This window comes from Protobothrops mucrosquamatus, unplaced genomic scaffold (genome assembly GCF_001527695.2).
Source record: "Protobothrops mucrosquamatus isolate PMUCROS unplaced genomic scaffold, P.Mucros_1.0 scaffold180, whole genome shotgun sequence".
NCBI lineage: Eukaryota > Metazoa > Chordata > Lepidosauria > Squamata > Viperidae > Protobothrops > Protobothrops mucrosquamatus.
In genome coordinates, this window is record NW_015386539.1 from 55,845 (window position 1) to 78,429 (window position 22,585).

General features: G+C 43.3%; 1 protein-coding gene across 1 annotated transcript; it reads right to left on the bottom strand.

Moving 5' to 3' along the window:
- Positions 1-4,538: 4,538 nt before the first annotated feature.
- On the bottom strand, positions 4,539-13,949 carry VPS37B (VPS37B subunit of ESCRT-I). Its single transcript, XM_015813656.1, has 4 exons — positions 13,845-13,949; positions 7,665-7,836; positions 6,001-6,083; positions 4,539-5,319 (listed from the first exon to the last, which is right to left on the bottom strand). The coding sequence occupies exons 1-4, from the start codon at positions 13,947-13,949 to the stop codon at positions 4,861-4,863; spliced, it is 819 nt and encodes a 272-aa protein (XP_015669142.1). The 3' UTR covers positions 4,539-4,860.
- Positions 13,950-22,585: the final 8,636 nt, after the last annotated feature.

Sequence of the window (22,585 nt, forward strand, 5' to 3'; positions counted from 1 at the left end):
TGGATAGTTGGAGGACTCAGATCTCGACCACAGACAGCCAGCATGCTGCAAGAGTTTGAGAATCGAAACATTCAGGTTTCTGGTTCAAAAAAACCCCCAGCAATGTCTGTTTGTACAAAATTTAGGATTTTCTTTTAATGAGTAATCACTGCAACCCCAAAATTTGTTTCTATAAAACAGCAATTCTACAAGAAAAAGGGAACAATTGTCAGCCCGGAGGCTGGCCTTGGGATCACAATCTTAAAGTTGTACAACCAAGTTGAACAGGTGTGATACATTAGAAGTCTCAAAAGCAAGGAAGATGAAGTTTGTCGGCATCTTAGGCACATTTTGGAGGCTATAGAGATCTCATTGTAGTCCAGAACTTGCTTGTTCCGACATAAAATGCTAAATCGCTGATTTGAGCACTGGAAAACTATCCTGCTGTAGGATTTTCAAATGGCCTTAAATGGCCTTTCTCTTTACCTCCTTTCCTAGGACAGAAATAGTCCAATTCAGACTTGAGAACAGATCTTGCTTACCTACCAGGAAATAAACTGGTCTGCAGATTTGATGCTAGAATAAAGGCTAACCAACAAAATCTGTTCATGTTTTTCCACAATGCAAATACTAATCAAGATAAAGGCCACTGCTAACGCCAGTCCAGATTACCGAGACATTCCACACCGCCACAAACTTCCCTCTCCAGTTGTATACTTTTGTAGGGGAAAAAAAGGGCAATTAAGACCACAGTATAAAATTGCAGCTATTTTCCTTTTGGATAATCCCGTTAGGGAAAACATGGCTTCTTATGCTTCAAATGCAGTTGGCTATTTTTTTTAAAGGGCCGCTTTAAAAACAGGACTCGCGTAAACAAAACTATTGCAAACCTTCTTATCAAAAGTGAGTAACTTTCCACCCTGAGCACAAAGAGGAAATAATTCTGTGTTAGGCTGTTGAAACTGCTTTCCGGAAGCAGCGTGGCTGGTTCTGTGTTTAAGAACAATGTCTTTGAAGGTAGCTTAAAGTCGTCACCAGGTCCTGGAAGTGGTAAGGCTGAAGTACTACAGGGCAAGGTTATAACTTCACTGATACTGGCCTATTGCTCCTGACAATCAGTTCCTAGACCGAATGACCACTGGGGAAAAAAGTCTGCTTGATGCTTCTGTCCATCACATCTTGATTACCTGCAAAAAGTGGCTGGCTGCTGGTGTAAACTTACGGAGCAAGAAATAGAGGTAGCAACCTATTTGCTACGGTTTGCAACAATCTCTGTACCATCCCTACGATCTCAGCTGGCGTTTGGGTTTCCTTTTTTTTCCTCCAAAACTCAGATTCTGGCTCGACAGCTTTTCTCGCCTGTCATTAAGCAAGAGCTGAAGATCCGTTCCTCTTCTAATATTTTTCAACCAGCCCTTTAACATTAATATAAGCAGGAATACCCGCAATTAGCAATGACCTTCACCAGCTTCAATCTCGCTGTTTATTGTTTAGTTTTGCATAGCCCTGGGTCCAAAAGATTGCCACCCTGATTTAACGTGGCCTTTCCTCTAGATCTCCCAGCCAGCTTGAAAAACTCCTACCACGAGACCAAACTTCTCTTTCTCTGATAAAAAAAAAAACCCTATCAGCAAAAACCAAAGATCTGCCTTTCCTACCATAGACAAATGGATACCATCATCCCTTTCCTCCCAAACTCTCGACATGAAAAAGAGGAACTGTAAAAAGAATTTCTCCCTGACAAAATTCCACGCAGTGGTTCTAAGGCACGGGTTAGCCCTTCGCCCAGCGTTAACGCGCCGTACAAAATTTAGGCGCATCACAGCTGTAGCAGCCTCTGCCAAAAGGTCTCTCTGCACAATGATTATATTGTTTGGAAAGTCAATGAGTAGCACATATTTTGGGAAGGAGGAAGAGACTGTCTTAACAGGAACACGATGATCAGAGAGCAAGAAAGGGATCTGTAAAATTCATACATTCTCCTTTCCTTGGGAAGTTCAGACATTCCCGCTGCTGATGTGCGAGAACTGGAATTCAGCATGTGTGATCCTTGAGACATTAAGCACCTGAGAACGCCTCCAGGATCTGACCAGTTGTCTGTAAATGTATCTTGCTGCATCGGCTACACAAGGGTGGCCAACGAGACATTTCTTCCTAAAAACTAAAGCCGCTCTTCTAACGTTGGAGAAACATCCAGTTAATGTTGCTAATCTGCAGTGCTGGAAGAACAACAGATGCATGACAGAGAGACTTTTGAGTCACGCTTTTGCTCAATTAAAAAAAAAAAAAAGGAAAGAGGTGGGAAGTCACAACCGAGAAATGCCAAGAAATGGCTGCGAGGCCTGTTCTCGATTCTGTTTTTAAAAAAAAAAAGCGTGATTGTGCGACACCCTGAAAGACGAATGCAAATGGCATCAAGACTCATCTTTGTGACTTAAACTGCCAGGACTCTGAGAGTTTTGCAAGTCACCCAAAGCTTAAAAGGCACATGACTCATCTGCTCAAGCGCACCCAACTGGTTGAGACACATCCGAAAACGGTCCTTGAAGCTTCGGCTTATGATTCTCTCCGACGGCAGATCCTGCAAGTGGTTTTCCCAGCATCAGACGTCTTTTGGGGCACCCCAGCCCCTCCGAGGGCTGTCCCTGCTAGGAACAACTTTGTGTAGGACGTGTAGGGGCAGGCTCTCTGGAGGGAATCAATTTACAGAGCCGTTTAACAAGCTCTGGAATTAGAAGCTTTGCGTGCCTCACATGCAGCTCACGTTGCGGAGAAACAAAGCAAGGGATACCGTGAGTGCCGAGTGATACTTGCATACCTTTACCGTCTTTTTAAGGAATAGAAATGCTTTCCTACTTTTTTTCATAATTGCCCACATCTTCAGGGGTAGAGCAGGCTCTGGCTGGCTTGGAGCTACCAGTCTTGGCAGAGAAAATCTCAACATTTTGAATTTAGAAGGATCATTCTAGCCCAAGAGAAGGAAATCTGCCCTCTAAAATGGCAATTTGCAGATGGCCTTACAAGCGTAGAACGGCTTGATTAATGACAAAAGAGTATAACCCAAATTTTGTTTAACCTTTCAACCTAAGCTGATGCTCTAAAAGAGTTATTCTGGAATCACTTAGAAAAAGTACTCAGAAGAGCCACGGATGTGGTGTGACAGACCAGGGTATGGTTAAGTAAACATGGTAAATTAGCTTCAGTCACCATGAAGGGGACAGGAATTAGAGAGTCCTAAGAAGTGACAAGCAGGAGGAAAAAAAAGCTGGAATGGATGCATCAAGGTCTCTGGGTTCTTCCAGAAAGATAAATCAGAGGACTTTCTGCATTAGCAGAAAATCAAACGGCAACAGAACCCGATAATGGATACAGTGTTCTCACAACTTCACACCTGTGTTTCTCACAGCGCTCTCTACCCCTTGTTATCACCCTCTTCAAATACCTTTCGGTGTGAAGCTGCCCCCCTCCCTTTTTTTTCTTTGCAAACATGATTGTGGCAGCACCAATTTCAGGGAAGTGTTGGATGACATACATATATATAAAAACTAACCTATTTAAGAACAGGTCTCATGTAGACCTCTGCTGCAAATCAGACAGAGAGATGCTTTAAGACACTAGCTCAGAGATGGATGCTCCAGTTAACTAGGAAACACGACTTTCAACCTGTTTTTCTGAACATGTGAATTTTTCACACCAGGTTATATACCTGATTTTCTTTTTTAAAAAAGCCAATAACCTCTTTACCTTGAGAAATTCCTTTTTTGTTTGTTTGTTTGTTTGTTTTGGAAGAGCATAGTTTCTGAAGCATACAAACAATTTGTAGAGGAAAGGTGAAGGGGGGGAAAAAGAGACACTTTTTTGCCCCAATCTGAAGTAGACACGAGGTTTCCAGATATAGGATAACTTTGGTTTAGGATTAAGGAATAGGAATATAAAGCTGGAGGAACTAATTGGCTAAGATAGAGACAGGCATTAAGTCAAGCTTGGACCCTTGAGTATTTCTGGATTCACAGACCCATTAAAAGCCAAGACTTTCTAGAACCCTGCTAGGAAAATATGTCAGAGACACACAACCCTCACCGCAAGCAAGAAGTCGTGAATGGATGTAGGGTGAAAAGAGGTACAAGAAGCAGAAGGACAATATTTGCTCCAGTGGCATGGAATTGTATATTCCTGACTTACCCTCATCAAGAGCAGAGATCTAAAGTCCCAATTGCTATTTTTTACATCCTGAGGTTTTCACGGGTGCAAAATAGCTGATTTTCCCACCCTCGGCCACTGAAAATTGGCAGCCTGTTGCTCAAATGGATTGGATTACATTAGTGGGGAAACAAACTCACACACACCCCCAACTGCAGCTAACACAAAAATTTGCTAACTCAGAACCACAAGCTCACTAGCTCCTTAAATGTCTTTTTTGTGCCACCAGCACGAATCTCTGTTTTGCCATTTTGGTGAGAGTCTGTTCGCAGAACATATATACTCAAAAGCTACCGTCCCGGGATTAGAACTGGGTTTCGTTTCTGGATTTTTTTTTTTCTTTCCAAATCAAGGAATAAAAAGAACTTCAGATCTCCTGGGAAGTGGCCTTCACGCCACAATGGCTGGATTCTCCTTGGAAGAACAAGGCAAGTCTGCAATGGAAGCATTTCGCCAATTCTACCCTGGGTTGAGGCCTTTCGAGGAAGGCCTCGGCGAAGACGCCGATTCTCTTTAAATAAAAAAGAAACGACCAAAAACCGGTGGTATCTGCAGGATCCCCTGACGGTTTCCTTTGTGCGCGGAGCCCTGTTGATTTCCCACGACTTCGGTTGGGTTTCCAGCTTTTAAGGATCGTAAAGGTCAGCACCAGTGTACGAGAGTCACGACTCGATGGCGTTTTCATTCCATGATAAAACCGGGGTTGTGAGGGAGGCGAGGCGGGGGCCTCTGAGGCGGCGTGGACGGGTACAACGGCAGGAAGGGATTCGGGTAACCCGGCGACGGCCCTTGGCCCGGCGGCAGTGGAGCCCCCGTTCTTGGGGGAAGTGGAGGATATGGATACGGACTATGGCCTATGGCTGCCAAAAATGGGGTCGGGAAACGTCCTGCCGGGACCACGGATGCCGGAGGGGGAGGGGGAGGGTTACGACGAGGCATAACCGAAGGAGGCGTGTTGGCCTCTGAAGTCTGGAGCATGGGGGGAGGGGGGACCGGGGGCCGCCGGGGTCCTTTCAGTACCACCTCTTGGAGTTTCTCTATTTTGACCCGCCGGAGGTGAGCCAATTTCCTTTGGCTCTGATATTCGTCGATGAAGCTGTCCAGAGGAACTTCGCCATCCAGAAACTTCTCGGCCATGTTCTGTTGGAAAGAAGGAACAAATGGTGAGGCAGGGAGGGAGGGAGGGACGCAGCCTGGAAAGGCAGAGCCCGTTTCTCACGGCATCTTTGGCTCTCGACGCTGGGAGGAAACTCGGAAGAGAGGACTTCACCTACTACAGCAGCTTCTCCTCTCACGTGTCTCACTCTACAGGTAGTCCTCGGCTTACAACCACAGTTGAGCCCAAACATTTCTGTTGCCAAAGGAGAAATTCGTTAAGTGAGTTTTGCCCCATCTTACGACTTTTCATTGCCACGTTTGTTAAGTGGAATGCAGTTGTTAAATGAGCAGTGGATCTGGCTCCCCCTTTGACTTTGCATGTCAGAAGGCCCGCCAAAGGGGATCACGTGACCCCGGGACACGGCGACCGTCATAAATAGGAGTCAGTTGCCGAGCGTCTGAATTCTGACCACATGGGGATGCTGCAAAGGCCGCAGCTTTGAAAAACCGCCGTCACAAGTGTAATTTTGTAAACGGTCACTAAACGAACTGCCGAGGACTACCCATAAATTAATAAGCCCTCCTGGGATGAAAGCCACGAGCAGGCAAGTCTAGCGGGCAAGTGTTTCATGACAAGCCCTTTTGCTTTGCGAGGCAGCGCTAAAACCTCAGAAGAAAGAACAATATCCCAGCAAACCCCAATGGCAGATGTTCCCTATTTACCTCAGTGTCTTCTTCAATTTTGGCTCCCTCGGTCTGGAGAAGTGCGAGGAGGGTCTCCAGCGAAGCGTTATTGGATTGTCTGTCTGCAAACCAGGAAGGGAGAGGGGGTGGGACATTGGGGACAGCCATGAATTAAAGCAGAGCTCATAAATATATGACTACCACAGAGTAAAACCATTTAAAAAATAAAAACCCAGAAGGGAAGCCACGAATGTGAGTGCCGGTTCAGAACTTGCAATGATTATGGTCTGGCACGGTTTTCATTCCTGACCAACTGAAAACCAGTTTTCATGCAGTGGTTAAAGTCTCAGCTAGAAACGGGGAGATTGTGACTTTAGTTGCCCTGTCAGGCATATATTTTGTTTCGTGCAGTTTTTGGAACTGAGGTTTAAACAGTAAATGCACGTAGGACGGGTGAGGCTGGATCAATAGCAAGCAAACAGATTGATCCCATGCATGTTTATGGGAAAAGATGCATTAACTCTGGATGTAGAACATGGAAGCACAATGCTTGAGCTCTGTTTCAATGTACTGCAGGAGTTAGCAACCATGGCTAATTTTGTCTGGAGTTTATGATTATGTAACATTGAGCCTGTTTAATTCTTGGATGGGTGACTATTCCAGGATTGTAAAACAGACTGGGCAGAGGTAAAACGGACATTTAATTTTGTACATATTTAAAGGAAACCATGCACTAACAAGGAATTGAGCTTGGCTTGGGGATGTCTTCATTATTAAGTAGGGTAGGAAGTGAATTTCAACGCTGGGATGTCTTGATTCAAACTCCCTAGTGAATTTTGGGGTGTGCTGCACTTTCTCCAACAAGCCCACTCCCTGCATTGTAATATTTATTTACAATAAATACAATTGCAAGATGCTAGGCGGTATACCAGAAGGCTGAGAGGAACAAGAACAGCAGAAACGCACCCATACATACGTATTTGCAGATACGAATGCTTGTGATCAATTGATCAGTACCAAAGTAGGATAGGAACAAAGCAGAGTTTAATCTCTTTTGCAAAATGCAGGGAAAAGCATGGTGGAAGCAAGGCCACGCTACCTTACTGTCTGTGATGAGTACTGAAATAATACAGGCTGCTTGGAAACTTCTACCGCCCTGCTCCCTGTTTTTATTACAAGACAATATACTCCATAGAGCTTTTGAGGGCTGGGCAAGGAAACATGGCAGCCTTCCAAACGGACTGGCCATCTCCAGGGACTGGAACCACCAGCGTGCAGGATGTATCTGTTCTTATCAACACCTCATTTCCCCAAACATTTATTCTCATAACCAGCAGCTTAAAAATTTAACTTGTCTGTAGGCAAACTACTAAAAACTGAGGCTACCAAACATCAACTGGCTACAAGCTGTACTTTTTTTTATTAATTTGTATGAGTTTAGTTCTAAATTAAAATAGGTTTTATATTTTGATGCCAGAGCCAACCATGACACCAAGTTTAGGTTCCTCTTTAGATAAAAAAGAGTAGATAAAAGTTTAAATATCTCTAGATTAATTAGGCGCTGCTCGGCTCATTCACATCCTTAAATGACTCCATACTTTGATATGCATCTATATTATCCAATAATTTGAAGCCCGTCCCAGCTACCCCGTGCTGCTTATGGAAAAGACGAGGGGGTTGGATTCATTCCTTTGGAATATTACCTAGCCTGGTTTTCTTTATCTGATACGCTTCGAAGAGAACCTGTAGCTCTTGATACTTTTGGGTCAATGTGGCTTTCAGGGCATCTAATTTTGGCTGGTATAAGAGATTTCCTTCTGCTAGGCTGTGGTTACTGGCGAGAGTCATATCTTTGCCAAGCTGAACATTTTGGGCCTGCAAGAGAAAACGAGGCAGACGGTTAGGCAGAAAATTAATTACAGAGGTGGGATATTTCTAAATTTCTCTCTGGTGAGCAAGCACAGCAGTTGAACCACTTTTTCCTGGTATTCATATTAATTAGCGGGAGGAAAGGGGAACACGATCCGGATTGCCGGCCTCTCTCAAAGAAACAAGCAGACTGGAAACACAGCCAGAATGTAAATCAAGCTGTCACACACACACACACCCCTTCCCCTCATCCGCCCCTCACCCTGATTTATAAATTTAATTTATGGAGGAGAGAGAAAGCAAAGAGAGGAGCTTTGGGGGAAGCAGAACAAGCTGGCTTGGCACCGTCTCCTCCTGCGAGAACTCATAATGAGACCCTGTAGATCAAAAGGGAAACTGTGTGATGAGAACTGTCATTCAGCAGGAGTGAACAGCAGGGCTCTGTTCCCCTCTGGTTTCCTGGATTATACGGATCTGATAAAGGCGCCTTTATTGTGCTCGGAAGATAGCGTGAACAGAACTGGAAGAGGCTGGATGCTTTTCCAAACCGTGATGTGCATTCTCTCAAGGCAGCACAACTTTAAAAAGAAAAAAAAACACACCAAGAGTTGACAATTTAAGATGAATGGTGGGAACGAGAGGGGAAGGCAAGGAAATAAGAACCAGCTCCTTTATAAAGGCAATATAACAACTTGGTGGAACAGCTGCTGCCCCGAGTCCCCCCCCATATATTGGCGTCTCCCCCCCTCCTCCAGACCGAGAAACAGAACACCGAGTACTGCAATGAATCATTTTCTTCCATTTTATACCAAACGCCAGCACCATCCCTCAAGATATTAAAAGCCACATAAGGATGAGTCATGTGAGGCCACTTAGAGCCATCAAAAATAGGCGAAAAGAGCTACTTGAAAAGATTTTGGCCATTAGGCAGAAACTCTTAGTCGGTCATTGTGGGAAAGAGGGCAGTGGGCCAGTCCTGGACTGATTTAGGCAGCCTCTTTTGTTAATCCTGGGAATGACTGATTTTAACGCTAACTCCCAACAGGCTTGCTACGCAATCTTAATAAGTCGCTAGGCTAAAACTGAAGGAGAACAAAGGCAAAGGTAAACGCATTCTCTACATTCAATTATCAACTCTCTTCTTAGGACTCATTGTGCATCGCTCTGCTTTCGATCTTCCAGATCATCAGCCTACTTATTTGGGGCATGTAAATGAAAATGTTATATTTAGCTCCTATAACACAGAATCCCACTCACAGGTACATCTATTATAATGTGTGTGTGTTTTTTAAAAAAAACCTATTTAATGTACAATGACGTTAGCACTTTGCTTTGAGAAGCCAAGCAAGCCAAGGCTGGGGAATTCTGGGAGTTGAAGTCCACAAATCTTAAAGTTGCCAAGGCTGGACACCCCCACTCTACACTTTAGCTTCATGAAATGCATTAATTCAGCGGCCCCCAATCTTTTGGGCGCCAGGGACCACCAGTTTCACGGAGAGAGGATTTTCCGTGGACCAGAGGGGTGGTGGTCTTGCGTGCTGACTGCATCCCGCAGATGGGGTTTCGCTTTTTTGTGCGGACCAGTTTCTGGCATGACACGGACTGGTGCCAATCCACAGATCAGGATTTGGGGACCCCTTCATTAGTCCACTGGCTGTTTCTTACATTTTCACAAACTAATAATGACTATAGCACACACAAGGAAATAGTACCTATCTGACCTGGCTTTTCAGAGATCTGTATTACCACGGAGGATATTTTTTCATAAAAACTCGTGTCATCGTATTCTAAAGAAAGACCCCTTCGTTTATCCAAATTCAGGTTCTTTCCCAGTCCCATGGCTGTTCCTCTCTATCGTCTCTTCGAGAACCCTTCTCCCTCCCCACCCCTTTTGTGCATTTAAACATATCCATGCCATGATGACAGAGTAAGCTATTTGTTAAAAAAAACAAAAAACAGGCTTTTCTTAATGGACTGACCGCTAGAACAGAAAACCAGCCTGTAGTTACTGGCATGGTTAATTAGTAGTCTTAAAACCTAATTTCATGTTGGCAGAAGAGGACATGACCACATTCACTGTGAGGGTGGAAAACAGTGTAATGGAGCCAAGAAATCTCTCTATCTATTAGATTGTTTGCTTTCTCTTCTAGGACAAAACTTCGTGGGAATACAAGGGACTGTCTATGAAATCCTATCAGCTGGCATAGTCCTGAACCGTTTAAACCTCTCCTGTCTTGATTTCATGCAATACTGACCAGGTTATGTTTTTGGGAGTCCTATATTTATACTGTATATACTCTACATTTGAGAGTCCTATAACAGTTTATACTGTAATGTAATGTTTGTAGCACGGCAACCCAAATGCATTTCCAAGACCTTTGATTGAGAAAGATTTCTTTTGGTAGATCATTCTACATTCTACAGTAATTGGAATAGCAAAAAGCCTCTGAAGTACTGGAGGAAGGAAGAATAAAAAAAATGTATCAGGCACAAAAAAAACAAACAAACCCAAAAGCAACAACTTATTTCAAGAACAGAGAGCAAAAGCATGTTAAAAGTGGGTTTTCAAGGCAAGAAATGTTTCTTCACTTCCTTCAGGCGGAGGAAAATTACTTTAAAGGGTAAGTGAATTCTCTCCTTTGTAATTCTAGAGTTTAAAAATGTTGGAGCAAGTGACTGAAAGCATGAAAAATTAACACAGGGTAGCCCAATAATTAATTTATTCCAGACTCTGTGTCTAATTACAGGCCAATTACTTAAGAAAGTAGTAACTCTGCCAATTGAAGAGAAGCACAGGGCATAAATGGCAGCCAAGAATTTACTAACCAAAGCTTTAGGACTAACCCCAGCCCTGCTCAAATGGTAAATACTGCTTTGTAGGCACTTGACTTTGCATTACAAACACCACTGGTCCCTCTGTAGTCAAGATCTGAGACATACAATGGGAAATAAAGGTAAAATGCTCAAGGTTATTCTACCTCTTTAACCTGTGGGTCTCCCACACGGATACTATTAACATTGAAAATGTAACTCTAGACGCCAGCTCACACAGCAAAATAACTTAAAATACATCACAGTCAAGAAGAGTTGATTTCCCACTATTCTCCAAAGCACCAGAAGGCAGGACAAGAAGCAACGGGTGGAAACCGATCAAGGAGAGAAGCAACCTGGAACTAAGGAGAAACTTCCCGACATTGAGAACAGTTAACCAGTGGAACAACCTGCCTCCAGAAGCGGTGAATGCTCCAACACTGGAGGTTTTTAAGAAGAGACTGGACAGCCATTTGTCTGAAATGGTATAAGGTTTCTTGCCTGAGCAGGGGGTTGGACTAGATGACCTCTGAGGTCCCTTCCAACTTTATTATTATTATTATTATTATTATTATTATTATTATTATTATTATTATTATTATTAGGTCATCGATACAATAAAACTAACATTTCGTGTTGGCTGTTTTTTAAAATTATTGGAGTGCCAGATGTCCCTCCACATAAACATATCATCCACAAAATAGAGGATTCGTTTTGTCAAATCAGGACATCTGGCTGTAAAAGGAGCAAAAGAGGCTAGGCTGCACGTTAGTCAGGGCTTCATTTTTGCTTGAATTACAAACCACAAACGGATATTAGTTTCATTCTGCTACAATGCTTCCTCGCAGCCTTGAATACAAGGAGAGTATTATATCAGAAAGTCTTTCACAACCTTAGCCGCTGCATGGGAGTATTTCTACAGTTTACAAAATGTCCTTTCAGACTCGGAGCTCAGCTGTTCCTAGCGCTGTTTGGCGGCTTTTTAGATTTTGTACTAGCTGGTTACCACGGAGTGACTAGGAATTAAAGATCCTCCTTCACTGTATGAATTCCAGACAACAAAAGAGCACAGAGCCAGGCAGGAAAGATTTGTAAAGACACAGAAGTTCTTTCTTTGACTGGCAGCTAGAACAAAGTTCCCAGATGCAAAATTATTCAAGGACAAAGCAGCCCAAATCTCAAGTTAGCAAAAAGCAAGTGCAACAATAACAGGATAAGGTGTGAAGTCACAAGTTTGCAAGTGTGGGTACGATTAATTAGCAAGGCATATGTTTGCTAAATTCAGAAACTTCATCTGTAACAAATTGAAGAAGGAACTACTTCAGGCCTTCCTTTTCATGCTTCGGTAGCTCCTTACTCAAGGAAGTGAGCGGACTATAGTGTTCAAAATTATCCTGGAATGCAGTCTACCCCGCAGGCAATATGGAACAAAAGTTCTGATCCTAGAGAAAGCCTTGGGAGGCAGGTTCAAATGACGCAAAAGGAACATAGAGTATTCCAGGTTTTTCCCCCCCAGTGAATACAATTAGGATTAGTCATTGTTAGGCAGCTTGATGGGCAGGTCAGAAGAAGCCGGGACCCTATTTTACTGAAAATGTTTCTTCCCTATCAAGTAACCAGAGCACAGAAACGGGGCGGAGGGGATATGAACTACATTTATTGTGGAAGCAATGTGAAATTAACAATGAATTCAAGCTATTCCCCTGTGAGTGAGCCACCAGATGGCTGTCCTGTTCAAGGAGTGCCTTCAACCCCTAAGGAGATCCCATCTTCTTTTCAGAAATTACTCATGTCTACAGGGCAAGAAATTACACCCTAAATGCAAAAACAGAAGTAACTCAGTAAGTCAAGCACACTAAACTGTTGGGGAACCTAAAAGTCAGGCTTTATCTTTTATCTTTTGGTTAATAAGTCCTTTTGTTTTTACACGATAAGAAATCAACTTGGGAAGCTGCCGCCCTGCCTCACCTCTCTCAACCTCGCTCTCCCATTCTCACCAGGCTGCATTATTCCCACAATAACCACAAGGTTGTGAATTGATGCACAATCACCTAAATCCACACTCCAATCACGGTCAAGCCAACTCCATCTTCCTCACCCTAATTTCAAAGCAGGCTCTGCGATTCCGCCGAGAACACCCTCACCAACAAGGAAATAATAGTTTCTTCCCCCCACAAACCACAACAAACTCTTATGGCCAAAGACAGGCAACCTGTTGATCTATCCACTTTGTGTTTTCCTACATCTTTACTGCAACTTCCTCCACAGCTCCCCAGAAGGGTGCAACTCATGTCCCACCAAGAACGCAGAGCACCCTGGCTTTTTAAGCACACCACTTCCTTATTGAAAGGGGAAACAGCCACGGCTGTTATTAAGCAGAAAGCGAGTCCTCCCAAGCCAACCGGGCTATTCTTAGACCAAATACCAACGGACAAAAATCAGCAAATGAAACTTTGTGCCTCCCAGGACTCTTTGGACAAACTCAAGACAGAAATAGACCTGCTCCCTCCCCCCCTCCTGGAGGCAAGCCTGGGGAAAGCCCTGTTAATGTAGACTAAACCCCCAAATCAGGAATCTGGGGTCACTTTCCCAAAGCCAGCGAAGTCTGAAAAAGGGGCTTCCCAAGGATCCCAGATCTAAAGCTCCGTCTGGACCCCCGTTTTGCTATGGAGCCTCGGAGCCTGGGGCTACAGGGAAACCTCAGCATCTCCCCCCCACCCATAATGCCCAATAGGGGACGGGGACAGCTGTTAAAAGTCTCAAAGGTGCTTTTTTCAAAATGCAACTATGGCATCTCCAGAGTCCCATTTTGGCCAGATGTAAAAAGCCACCCAGGGGCTAAGAGACCCATAAACGCCAATGGGGTGACTTGGTTTAACACCCAGAGTAGTCATAGCAAAGAGAGAGAGAGAGAGAGAGAGAGAGAGACGCTGAAACTCCCGTTTCCTAGGAAACCAAGTTGCCCCTCTTGAGCTTCCCCCCTTCAGAGCCCCGCCAATTCCTAACTTGAGACCCCCTCCCCAGCCCCAATTCCCCCCTTTGGGACCTCCCACCCCGCAATTTTCCCTCTTGGGGTCCCCCTTTCCTCAATTCTCCCCCTTGGGGCCTCCCACTCCCCAAATCTTCCCTCTTGGGGTCCCCCTTTCCTCAATTCTCCCCCTTGGGACCCTCACCCTTCTCCCCCCCGGGGCTGGCCGCCCTACCTCCTCCATCTCCAGGGCCATGTTCTGGAGCTGCTCCTCGTCTTCCAGGAGCTCGTTGAGCTGGTGAAGGCTCAGGCCCTCCAACCGCCTGACGTCCACCGCCATGTCGGGCGAGGAGGAGGAGGAGGAGGAGGAGGAGGAAGAAGAAGAGGAGGAGGAAGAGGAGGACGAGAAAAAGGCGTCCGCTCCGCTCGCCGCCCTCCGCAGCTCTGCGCTGGCGGCGGCGGCTGTGCCCGCCCCTCCCGCCGCTCCACCGGAAGTGGCTGCTGCCGCTCTTCCCGGCCCCCTCCCTCCTCTCTCTCGCCAGCAGGTAGGAAAGGGAGTGAGAGAGAGGGAGGGAGGAGGGCGGGGAGGTAGACGTCATCGCGCCTCTCGCGCTCCCCCTTCCCTCCCCGAAAGTCAAAAATGGCGGGAAAACGCGCTGAGGGCTCGCGGAGAAGAAGCGCTTTTCCCGCCTGTTTTAAACTTCACGATTAAAATAAAATTTTTTTTTTTAATGTGTTTTATTTATTTGGGCTTGTTTGCCTGGATGATCCAGTCTCTCTCTCCCCCTTGGCTGATTGCTGTAGTATAGATCCCCTCAAGGGGAGGGAGGGAAATAAATAAACCAACAAACAAATAAACAAATAAATAATCTGGACTGCATATGCTCATTTATCAACTTCGTTTCCATTTTTCCCCCCTATGATTTAATGATTGGAAAGTTAAACATGTTAATGGTGTAACTTGAGACGAATGTTTACGTTCACCTTTGGTACATAAGTTGCATGCTTTTGAGGTTTCTTTTGCTACGAATAATTAAACATATTTTTGAACTTGCATAACCGAATCTTTGAGATAATTGTTAAGGCTGGTCTTTTTAATATCTTGAAGAGATACCCCCCTATGTATTTTGCTAACTTATGTGCTTTTAAGACAGGGCAGTAGACAAGAAAGATGCTACATAGGCTGTAGCTAGTGGATGAAAACCAATGCAATAATCAGAATGCTCAAAAGCTCATTGATTTTCGCTATTACAATTTGTAGGTCTCCTAACTGGAGCATTCATCTGCATTCTCGTAGGGGAGAACGTCTTTTTTAACTTTAAAAGAGACCTGCATCTTTAAGTACAGATGTGGTCTTCGCTCTCTCCAAGCTAAAATATCTAAACAACTTCAAGGGCAAGGTTTAAATGATAACCTGGCATTGCACAACTCAAGGTGTGCCTTCTCCATTGCCAGGGAAGCCTTGATAGCTAAATATGTCAACAATAGCCCAGCTGATTGTTTTTTTCCAGACCGGATTTCCTGATTTGAGCTTTGACATTCTGCAGGTCAAAGAAAAATCCATTCCTTTCCCTCTTCCTAATGTTTTATAATTAGTTCGAACTAAATATAGGAGGAAAAGAAAACAACCTAAGAGTTAGCATTGTGGTCGAACAATTCAGGAATAATTTGACATACCTTCCAGCCTCCTTAGCATGGGAAGAAGGTTTGAGGTTGCAATTCTTCCTTGGACCAATTTCTCTCTACCCCGAGGGTAAAAGATTGTTATTTTAGTAGAATTTGCTCTTGGGCTGAGCAGAAAACATTTGGATCTTGCATCTGAGGTTCAGAGACTGGCTACCTCCATTTTAATAAAGTCACACATTTGCATTGAATGGAATTTGTTCAATTACCTTATCAGATTTGGAGCTGCTGAATTATTAATACAATTTAATTGCATCGTTCTCCCCGACTTCCCGCTTCCAATATGAAATCCTTCCCTTGGTCTATGAAATCCTCAAGGTGAGGCGTGTCAGTGCCTAGGTACATACATCCAGGAGTCACTTGAAACCTGTCATGATTATTTAATTTTGTTAATTACAGAGAGTTGGCACCCAGCCTCTTTGAATAATTCCTGCAATAGGAGGAGACATTGGACCTGATTTATTTGTAATTGTGCTTTCAGGATGCACACCCACTTCTTTGAGCTGAATGTATGACAATAGCTAGCTAATACTGGAAAGTTCATACAGGATTTAATTTGCAAGCCTGCAAGTAATCCTTGACTCACAACTGTTCATTTAGCAACCGTTCAAAGTTACAACGGCACTGAAAAACGTGATATACGACCAGTCCTCCACTTACCCTCTTTGTAGCATCCCCAAGGTCATATGATCAAAATTCAGACATTTGGAAAGTGACACATGAGCAAAATCAATGGGAGGAAGCTGGATACACTTAATGACGGGAGATAACACTCACTTAGCAACTGTGGCAAAAAGGTCTTAAAATCAGACAGGACTCTCTTAACAACTGCCTTGCTTAGCAACGGAAATTCTGGTGCCAATTCTGGTTGTAAATCAAGGACTACCTGCACTCTTAAGAAGCCTTCAACCTTCTCCCGAGATAGCTGATTAAACCATCCTACTACCGGTTCAGATTCTCATAAATCCATGTATGTTTACTCGGTAAACTTCACTGGCCATCTGTGTTGTTGTTGGCGCAATGGTACATGTATCAAAACTGCAAATAAAAGATGTACATAAAATGCCAAACCTTTGAGTAAGGGGGCATAAAAGGTTGACTGAAGACCGGGTTGTAGAAACCAGCATAAAACAAATTTCACGATGGTGCCAGCAAAGTCAAGGAAATTATTTGCAACTAACGCAAGACAACAAAAGAGAATGTAAGAAAATCAGCCGTTTGTCGTGCTCATCCATAGGACCTATAGTATCTCTGCCCATAACTTGCATTATTATGGACCATGCTACCTTGAGTAATGGAAGCAATAGATTAACTTTACTTTGCAAAGCAAAGTTAGGAAGAACTGGTTTTATCAAAAAAAAAAAAAGAACTTTTTTTCTTTTCACCAGCAGAGCATAAACAAATATTACATTAGAGGGGTTAACTCTTTGTTGTTGTTAATCAAGAAACATTTGTTATCTCTTGGAGGGGGACTCTACCAATAAAAGGCTATTTGGGACAGATTATTGAAGACACAAGACACTAAAAGTAGAATATCAGAGGTAGTCTTTTTTTGTTGTTTAATTTAGCGAAGTGCTTGTAAAATATGTTCTTTTGAAACACTGCTAACAACAAAAATCTGCTCATCGAAGTATCAGAAAGTAATTAAAATGTGATAAAGTGCTTGAGTCATTTTACAACCGAGTGCAACTGGAAAGGCTACCCAGAGAGAACAAATTACCTTTTCAGGATTGCTAAGATTAAGGGTTGCTGGGTAATTGTTCCACTTCAATTCAGTTTTGTTTTTTTAAGCACATATTTGGCTGAGAACTCTAATATTTATCCAGCTGGAAACATCATAGATCAAAATAGGTCAAATTACGCAGCTAGATTTGGGAGGGTTCCCCCCCCCTTTCCTTTCCTCTCCTTTGTTAGTTGGAACACAACAAACCCATCAAAATAATTCGGAAAACTGATGCTTGATGATTAACTAATTAACTAAACAAAACAACTATAACCCTCAATATTTGGAATTTTTAGCAGAAACTATATCTTAAATATATAATTTGGCAGGAAATGTTCCCTGGCAGAATGGGCGTATTTTAAAACTGACGTGTCTGATTTTAGGCATTAAAACAAAACAAAAAAAAGGAAAACAAAACCTTTGTTCTTGAGAAATAAATAGTTTGCAAACAGAGCTGACTTGCTATTCAGGTGCCCAACCCAGATTGTGTGCAACTGTGCATACCAGCGATAAAAATGTAAATAATTCCAATGGCAATAAAACTGCCCATTTCTCCTAACCAAGGCTCTCTCTCCACCTTTATTGCCATTCAGGTATGCACTGCAGACAACAGGTGCAGTCCTCTTGTTCTCTCTGTTGTTAGGGCTGGAGGTTTTATTGCAATGCCATCGGGGATGCTACTACTACTACTACTACCTCTGAGAGCAATCAGAAATAACCCCTACCCAACTGAAACAGCGCTGGTTTTATAAGAAAACCTTCATGCATATGCAGCTTGTGGAGTACCACAGTTCACCAGAGATACCCAGGGAACCATTGACCTGGACTACAACATGTAACTATCAAGACATTCTAAATTCCGGATGAGCCAGCCTCCCTNCCCCCCAATTTTCCCTCTTGGGGTCCCCCTTTCCTCAATTCTCCCCCTTGGGGCCTCCCACCCCCCAAAAAATCTTCCCTCTTGGGGTCCCCCTTTCCTCAATTCTCCCGCTTGGGACCCTCACCCTTCTCCCCCCCGGGACTGGCCGCCCTACCTCCTCCATCTCCAGGGCCATGTTCTGGAGCTGCTCCTCGTCTTCCAGGAGCTCGTTGAGCTGGTGAAGGCTCAGGCCCTCCAACCGCCTGACGTCCACCGCCATGTCGGGCGAGGAGGAGGAGGAGGAGGAGGAAGAAGAGGAGGAGGAGGAAGAGGAGGACGAGAAAAAGGCGTCCGCTCCGCTCGCCGCCCTCCGCAGCTCTGCGCTGGCGGCGGCGGCGGCGGCTGTGCCCGCCCCTCCCGCCGCTCCACCGGAAGTGGCTGCTGCCGCTCTTCCCGGCCCCCTCCCTCCTCTCTCTCGCCAGCAGGTAGGCAAGGGAGTGAGAGAGAGGGAGGGAGGGAGGAGGGCGGGGAGGTAGACGTCATCGCGCCTCTCGCGCTCCCCCCTTCCCTCCCCGAAAGTCAAAAATGGCGGGAAAACGCGCTGAGGGCTCGCGGAGAAGAAGCGCTTTTCCCGCCTGTTTTAAACTTCACGATTAAAATAAAATTTTATTTTTTTTAATGTGTTTTATTTATTTGGGCTTGTTTGCCTGGATGATCCAGTCTCTCTCTCCCCCTTGGCTGATTGCTGTAGTATAGATCCCCTCAAGGGGAGGGAGGGAAATAAATAAACCAACAAACAAATAAACAAATAAATAATCTGGACTGCATATGCTCATTTATCAGCTTCGTTTCCATTTTTCCCCCCTATGATTTAATGATTGGAAAGTTAAACATGTTAATGGTGTAACTTGAGATGAATGTTTACGTTCACCTTTGGTACATAAGTTGCATGCTTTTGAGGTTTCTTTTGCTACAAATAATTAAACATATTTTTGAACTTGCATAACCGAATCTTTGAGATAATTGTTAAGGCTGGTCTTTTTAATATCTTGAAGAGATACCCCCCTATGTATTTTGCTAACTTATGTGCTTTTAAGACAGGGCAGTAGACAAGAAAGATGCTACATAGGCTGTAGCTAGTGGATGAAAACCAATGCAATAATCAGAATGCTCAAAAGCTCATTGATTTTCGCTATTACAATTTGTAGGTCTCCTAACTGGAGCATTCATCTGCATTCTCGTAGGGGAGAACGTCTTTTTTAACTTTAAAAGAGACCTGCATCTTTAAGTACAGATGTGGTCTTCGCTCTCTCCAAGCTAAAATGTCTAAACAACTTCAAGGGCAAGGTTTAAATGATAACCTGGCATTGCACAACTCAAGGTGTGCCTTCTCCATTGCCAGGGAAGCCTTGATAGCTAAATATGTCAACAATAGCCCAGCTGATTGTTTTTTTCCAGACCGGATTTCCTGATTTGAGCTGTGGCATTCTGCAGGTCAAAGAAAAATCCATTCCTTTCCCTCTTCCTAATGTTTTATAATTAGTTCAAACTAAATATAGGAGGAAAAGAAAACAACCTAAGAGTTAGCATTGTGGTCGAACAATTCAGGAATAATTTGACATACCTTCCAGCCTCCTTAGCATGGGAAGAAGACTTGAGGTTGCAATTCTTCCTTAGACCAATTTCTCTACCCCGAGGGTAAAAGATAGTTATTTTAGTAGAATTTGCTCTTGGGCTGAGCAGAAAACATTTGGATCTTGCATCTGAGGTTCAGAGACTGGCCACCTCCATTTTAATAAAGTCACACATTTGCATTGAATGGAATTTGTTCAATTACCTTATCAGATTTGGAGCTGCTGAATTATTAATACAATTTAATTGCATCATTCTCCCCGACTTCCCGCTTCCCATATGAAATCTTTCCCTTGGTCTATGAAATCCTCAAGGTGAGGCATGTCGGTGCTTAGGTACATACATCCAGGATTCACTTGAAACCTGTCATGATTATTTAATTTTGTTAATTACAAAGTGTTGGCACCCAGCCTCTTTGAATAATTCCTGCAATAGGAGGAGACATTGGACCTGATTTATTTGTAATTGTGCTTTCAGGATGCACACCCACTTCTTTGAGCTGAATGTATGACAATAGCTAGCTAATACTGGAAAGTTCATACAGGATTTAATTTGCAAGCCTGCAAGTAATCCTTGACTCACAACTGTTCGTTTAGCAACCGTTCAAAGTTACAACGGCACTGAAAAACGTGATATACAACCAGTCTTCCACTTACCCTCTTTGTAGCATCCCCAAGGTCATATGATCAAAATTCAGACATTTGGAAAGTGACACATGAGCAAAATCAATGGGAGGAAGCTGGATACACTTAATGACGGGAGATAACACTCACTTAGCAACTGTGGCAAAAAGGTCTTAAAATCAGACAGGACTCTCTTAACAACTGCCTTGCCAATTCTGGTTGTAAATCAAGGACTACCTGCACTCTTAAGAAGCCTTCAACCTTCTCCCGAGATAGCTGATTAAACCATCCTACTACCGGTTCAGATTCTCATAAATCCATGTATGTTTACTCGGTAAACTTCACTGGCCATCTGTGTTGTTGTTGGCGCAATGGTACATGTATCAAAACTGCAAATAAAAGATGTACATAAAATGCCAAACCTTTGATTAAGGGGGCATAAAAGGTTGGGTGAAGACTGGGTTGTAGAAACCAGCATAAAACAAATTTCACGATGGTGCCAGCAAAGTCAAGGAAATTATTTGCAACTAACGCAAGACAACAAAAGAGAATGTAAGAAAATCAGCCGTTTGTGCTGCTCATCCATGGGACCTATAGTATCTCTGCCCATAACTTGCATTATTATGGACCATGCTACCTTGAGTAATGGAAGCAATAGATTAACTTTACTTTGCAAAACAAAGTTAGGAAGAACTGGCTTTATCAAAAAAAAAAAAAAAGAACTTTTTTTCTTTTCACCAGCAGAGCATAAACAAACATTACATTAAAGGGGTTAACTCTTTGTTGTTGTTAATCAAGAAACATTTGCTATCTCTTGGAGGGGGACTCTACCAATAAAAGGCTATTTGGGACAGATTATTGAAGACACAAGACACTAAAAGTAGAATATCAGATGTAGTCTTTTTTTGTTTAATTTAGTGAAGTGCTTGTAAAATATGTTCTTTTGAAACACTGCTAACAACAAAAATCTGCTCATCGAAGTATCAGAAAGTAATTAAAATATGATAAAGTGCTTGAGTCATTTTACAACCGAGTGCAACTGGAAAGGCTACCCAGAGAGAACAAATTACCTTTTCAAGATTGCTAAGATTAAGGGTTGCCGGGTAATTGTTCCACTTCAATTCACAGTTTTGTTTTTTTAAGCACGTATTTGGCTGAGAACTCTAATATTTATCCAGCTGGAAACGTCATATATCACAATAGGTCAAATTACGCAGCTAGATTTGGGAGGGTTTTCCCCTCCCCCTTTCCTTTCCTTTGTTAGTTGGAACACAACAAACCCATCAAAATAATTCGGAAAACTGATGCTTGATGATTAACTAATTAACTAAACAAAACAACTATAACCCTCAATATTTGGAATTTTTAGCAGAATCTATATCTTAAATATATAATTTGGCAGGAAATGTTCCCTGGCAGAATGGGCGTATTTTAAAACTGACGTGTCTGATTTTAGGCATTAAAACAAAACAAAAAAAGGAAAACAAAACCTTTGTTCTTGAGAAATAAATAGTTTGCAAACAGAGCTGACTTGCTATTCAGGTGCCCAACCCAGATTGTGTGCAACTGTGCATACCAGCGATAAAAATGTAAATAATTCCAATGGCAATAAAACTGCCCATTTCTCCTAACCAAGGCTCTCTCTCCACCTTTATTGCCATTCAGGTATGCACTGCAGACAACAGGTGCAGTCCTCTTGTTCTCTCTGTTGTTAGGGCTGGAGGTTTTATTGCAATGCTACTACTACTACTACCTCTGAGAGCAATCAGAAATAACCCCTACCCAACTGAAACAGCGCTGGTTTTATAAGAAAACCTTCATGCATATGCAGCTTGTGGAGTACCACAGTTCACCAGAGATACCCAGGGAACCATTGACCTGGACTACAACATGTAACTATCAAGACATTCTAAATTCCGGATGAGCCAGCCTCCCTATGGAAAGTGCATTAGATCTGGAGTTCCAGTTCAACTTTCATGGAAGCGCAAAGGAAATCTGTAGGCACCAGAGTGATCCCAAAGTCAACCGGTTGGCTTCAATGCCAATCCCAAGCATGTTATTTCCATCTTGGCCCATAGTGGTGAGCCAACATGGAGGTCCATCAAAGGTCTTTATTCTTCCTTATAGTGCACACCCCTAAAAACCATGCCCATTTATATGTTAAGAGCAAAGTTTGCAAGGTATATCAGTGGGAAGAGCATGTAGCCCGTTAAGAGAGCTGCATCTGGTTTTCTTTCTGATCTACAGGAGGCTACCTCCTGGGCGTAATTCAGGTTGGACAACTGCTTAGGATTGTTTAATTAGCCATCATCAGATAAGGAAGACTAGGGAAGCCCTGTGAAAGATGATAACTCTTCCATCTAGGGTTTGATGGGAACCCTTGTTACATTCACTCCTGGGATCAGTTGACAGCCGGACGGCCCAGTTGAACATCTTTAAGTTCGGCAATTGTGGTG

What these genes read in the sequence shown, in the direction of transcription:
- VPS37B (XM_015813656.1), bottom strand. Translation starts at nt 13,949, where the DNA reads ATGGCGGTGGACGTCAGGCGGTTGGAGGGCCTGAGCCTTCACCAGCTC. An exon ending in GATAAAGAAAACCAGGCTAG is followed by an intron (nt 6,084 to 7,664) that starts GTAATATTCCAA and finishes CCTGGTTTGCAG; the next exon opens with ACAGACAATCCAATAACGCT. An exon ending in AAATTGAAGAAGACACTGAG is followed by an intron (nt 5,320 to 6,000) that starts GTAAATAGGGAA and finishes TCTTTCCAACAG; the next exon opens with AACATGGCCGAGAAGTTTCT.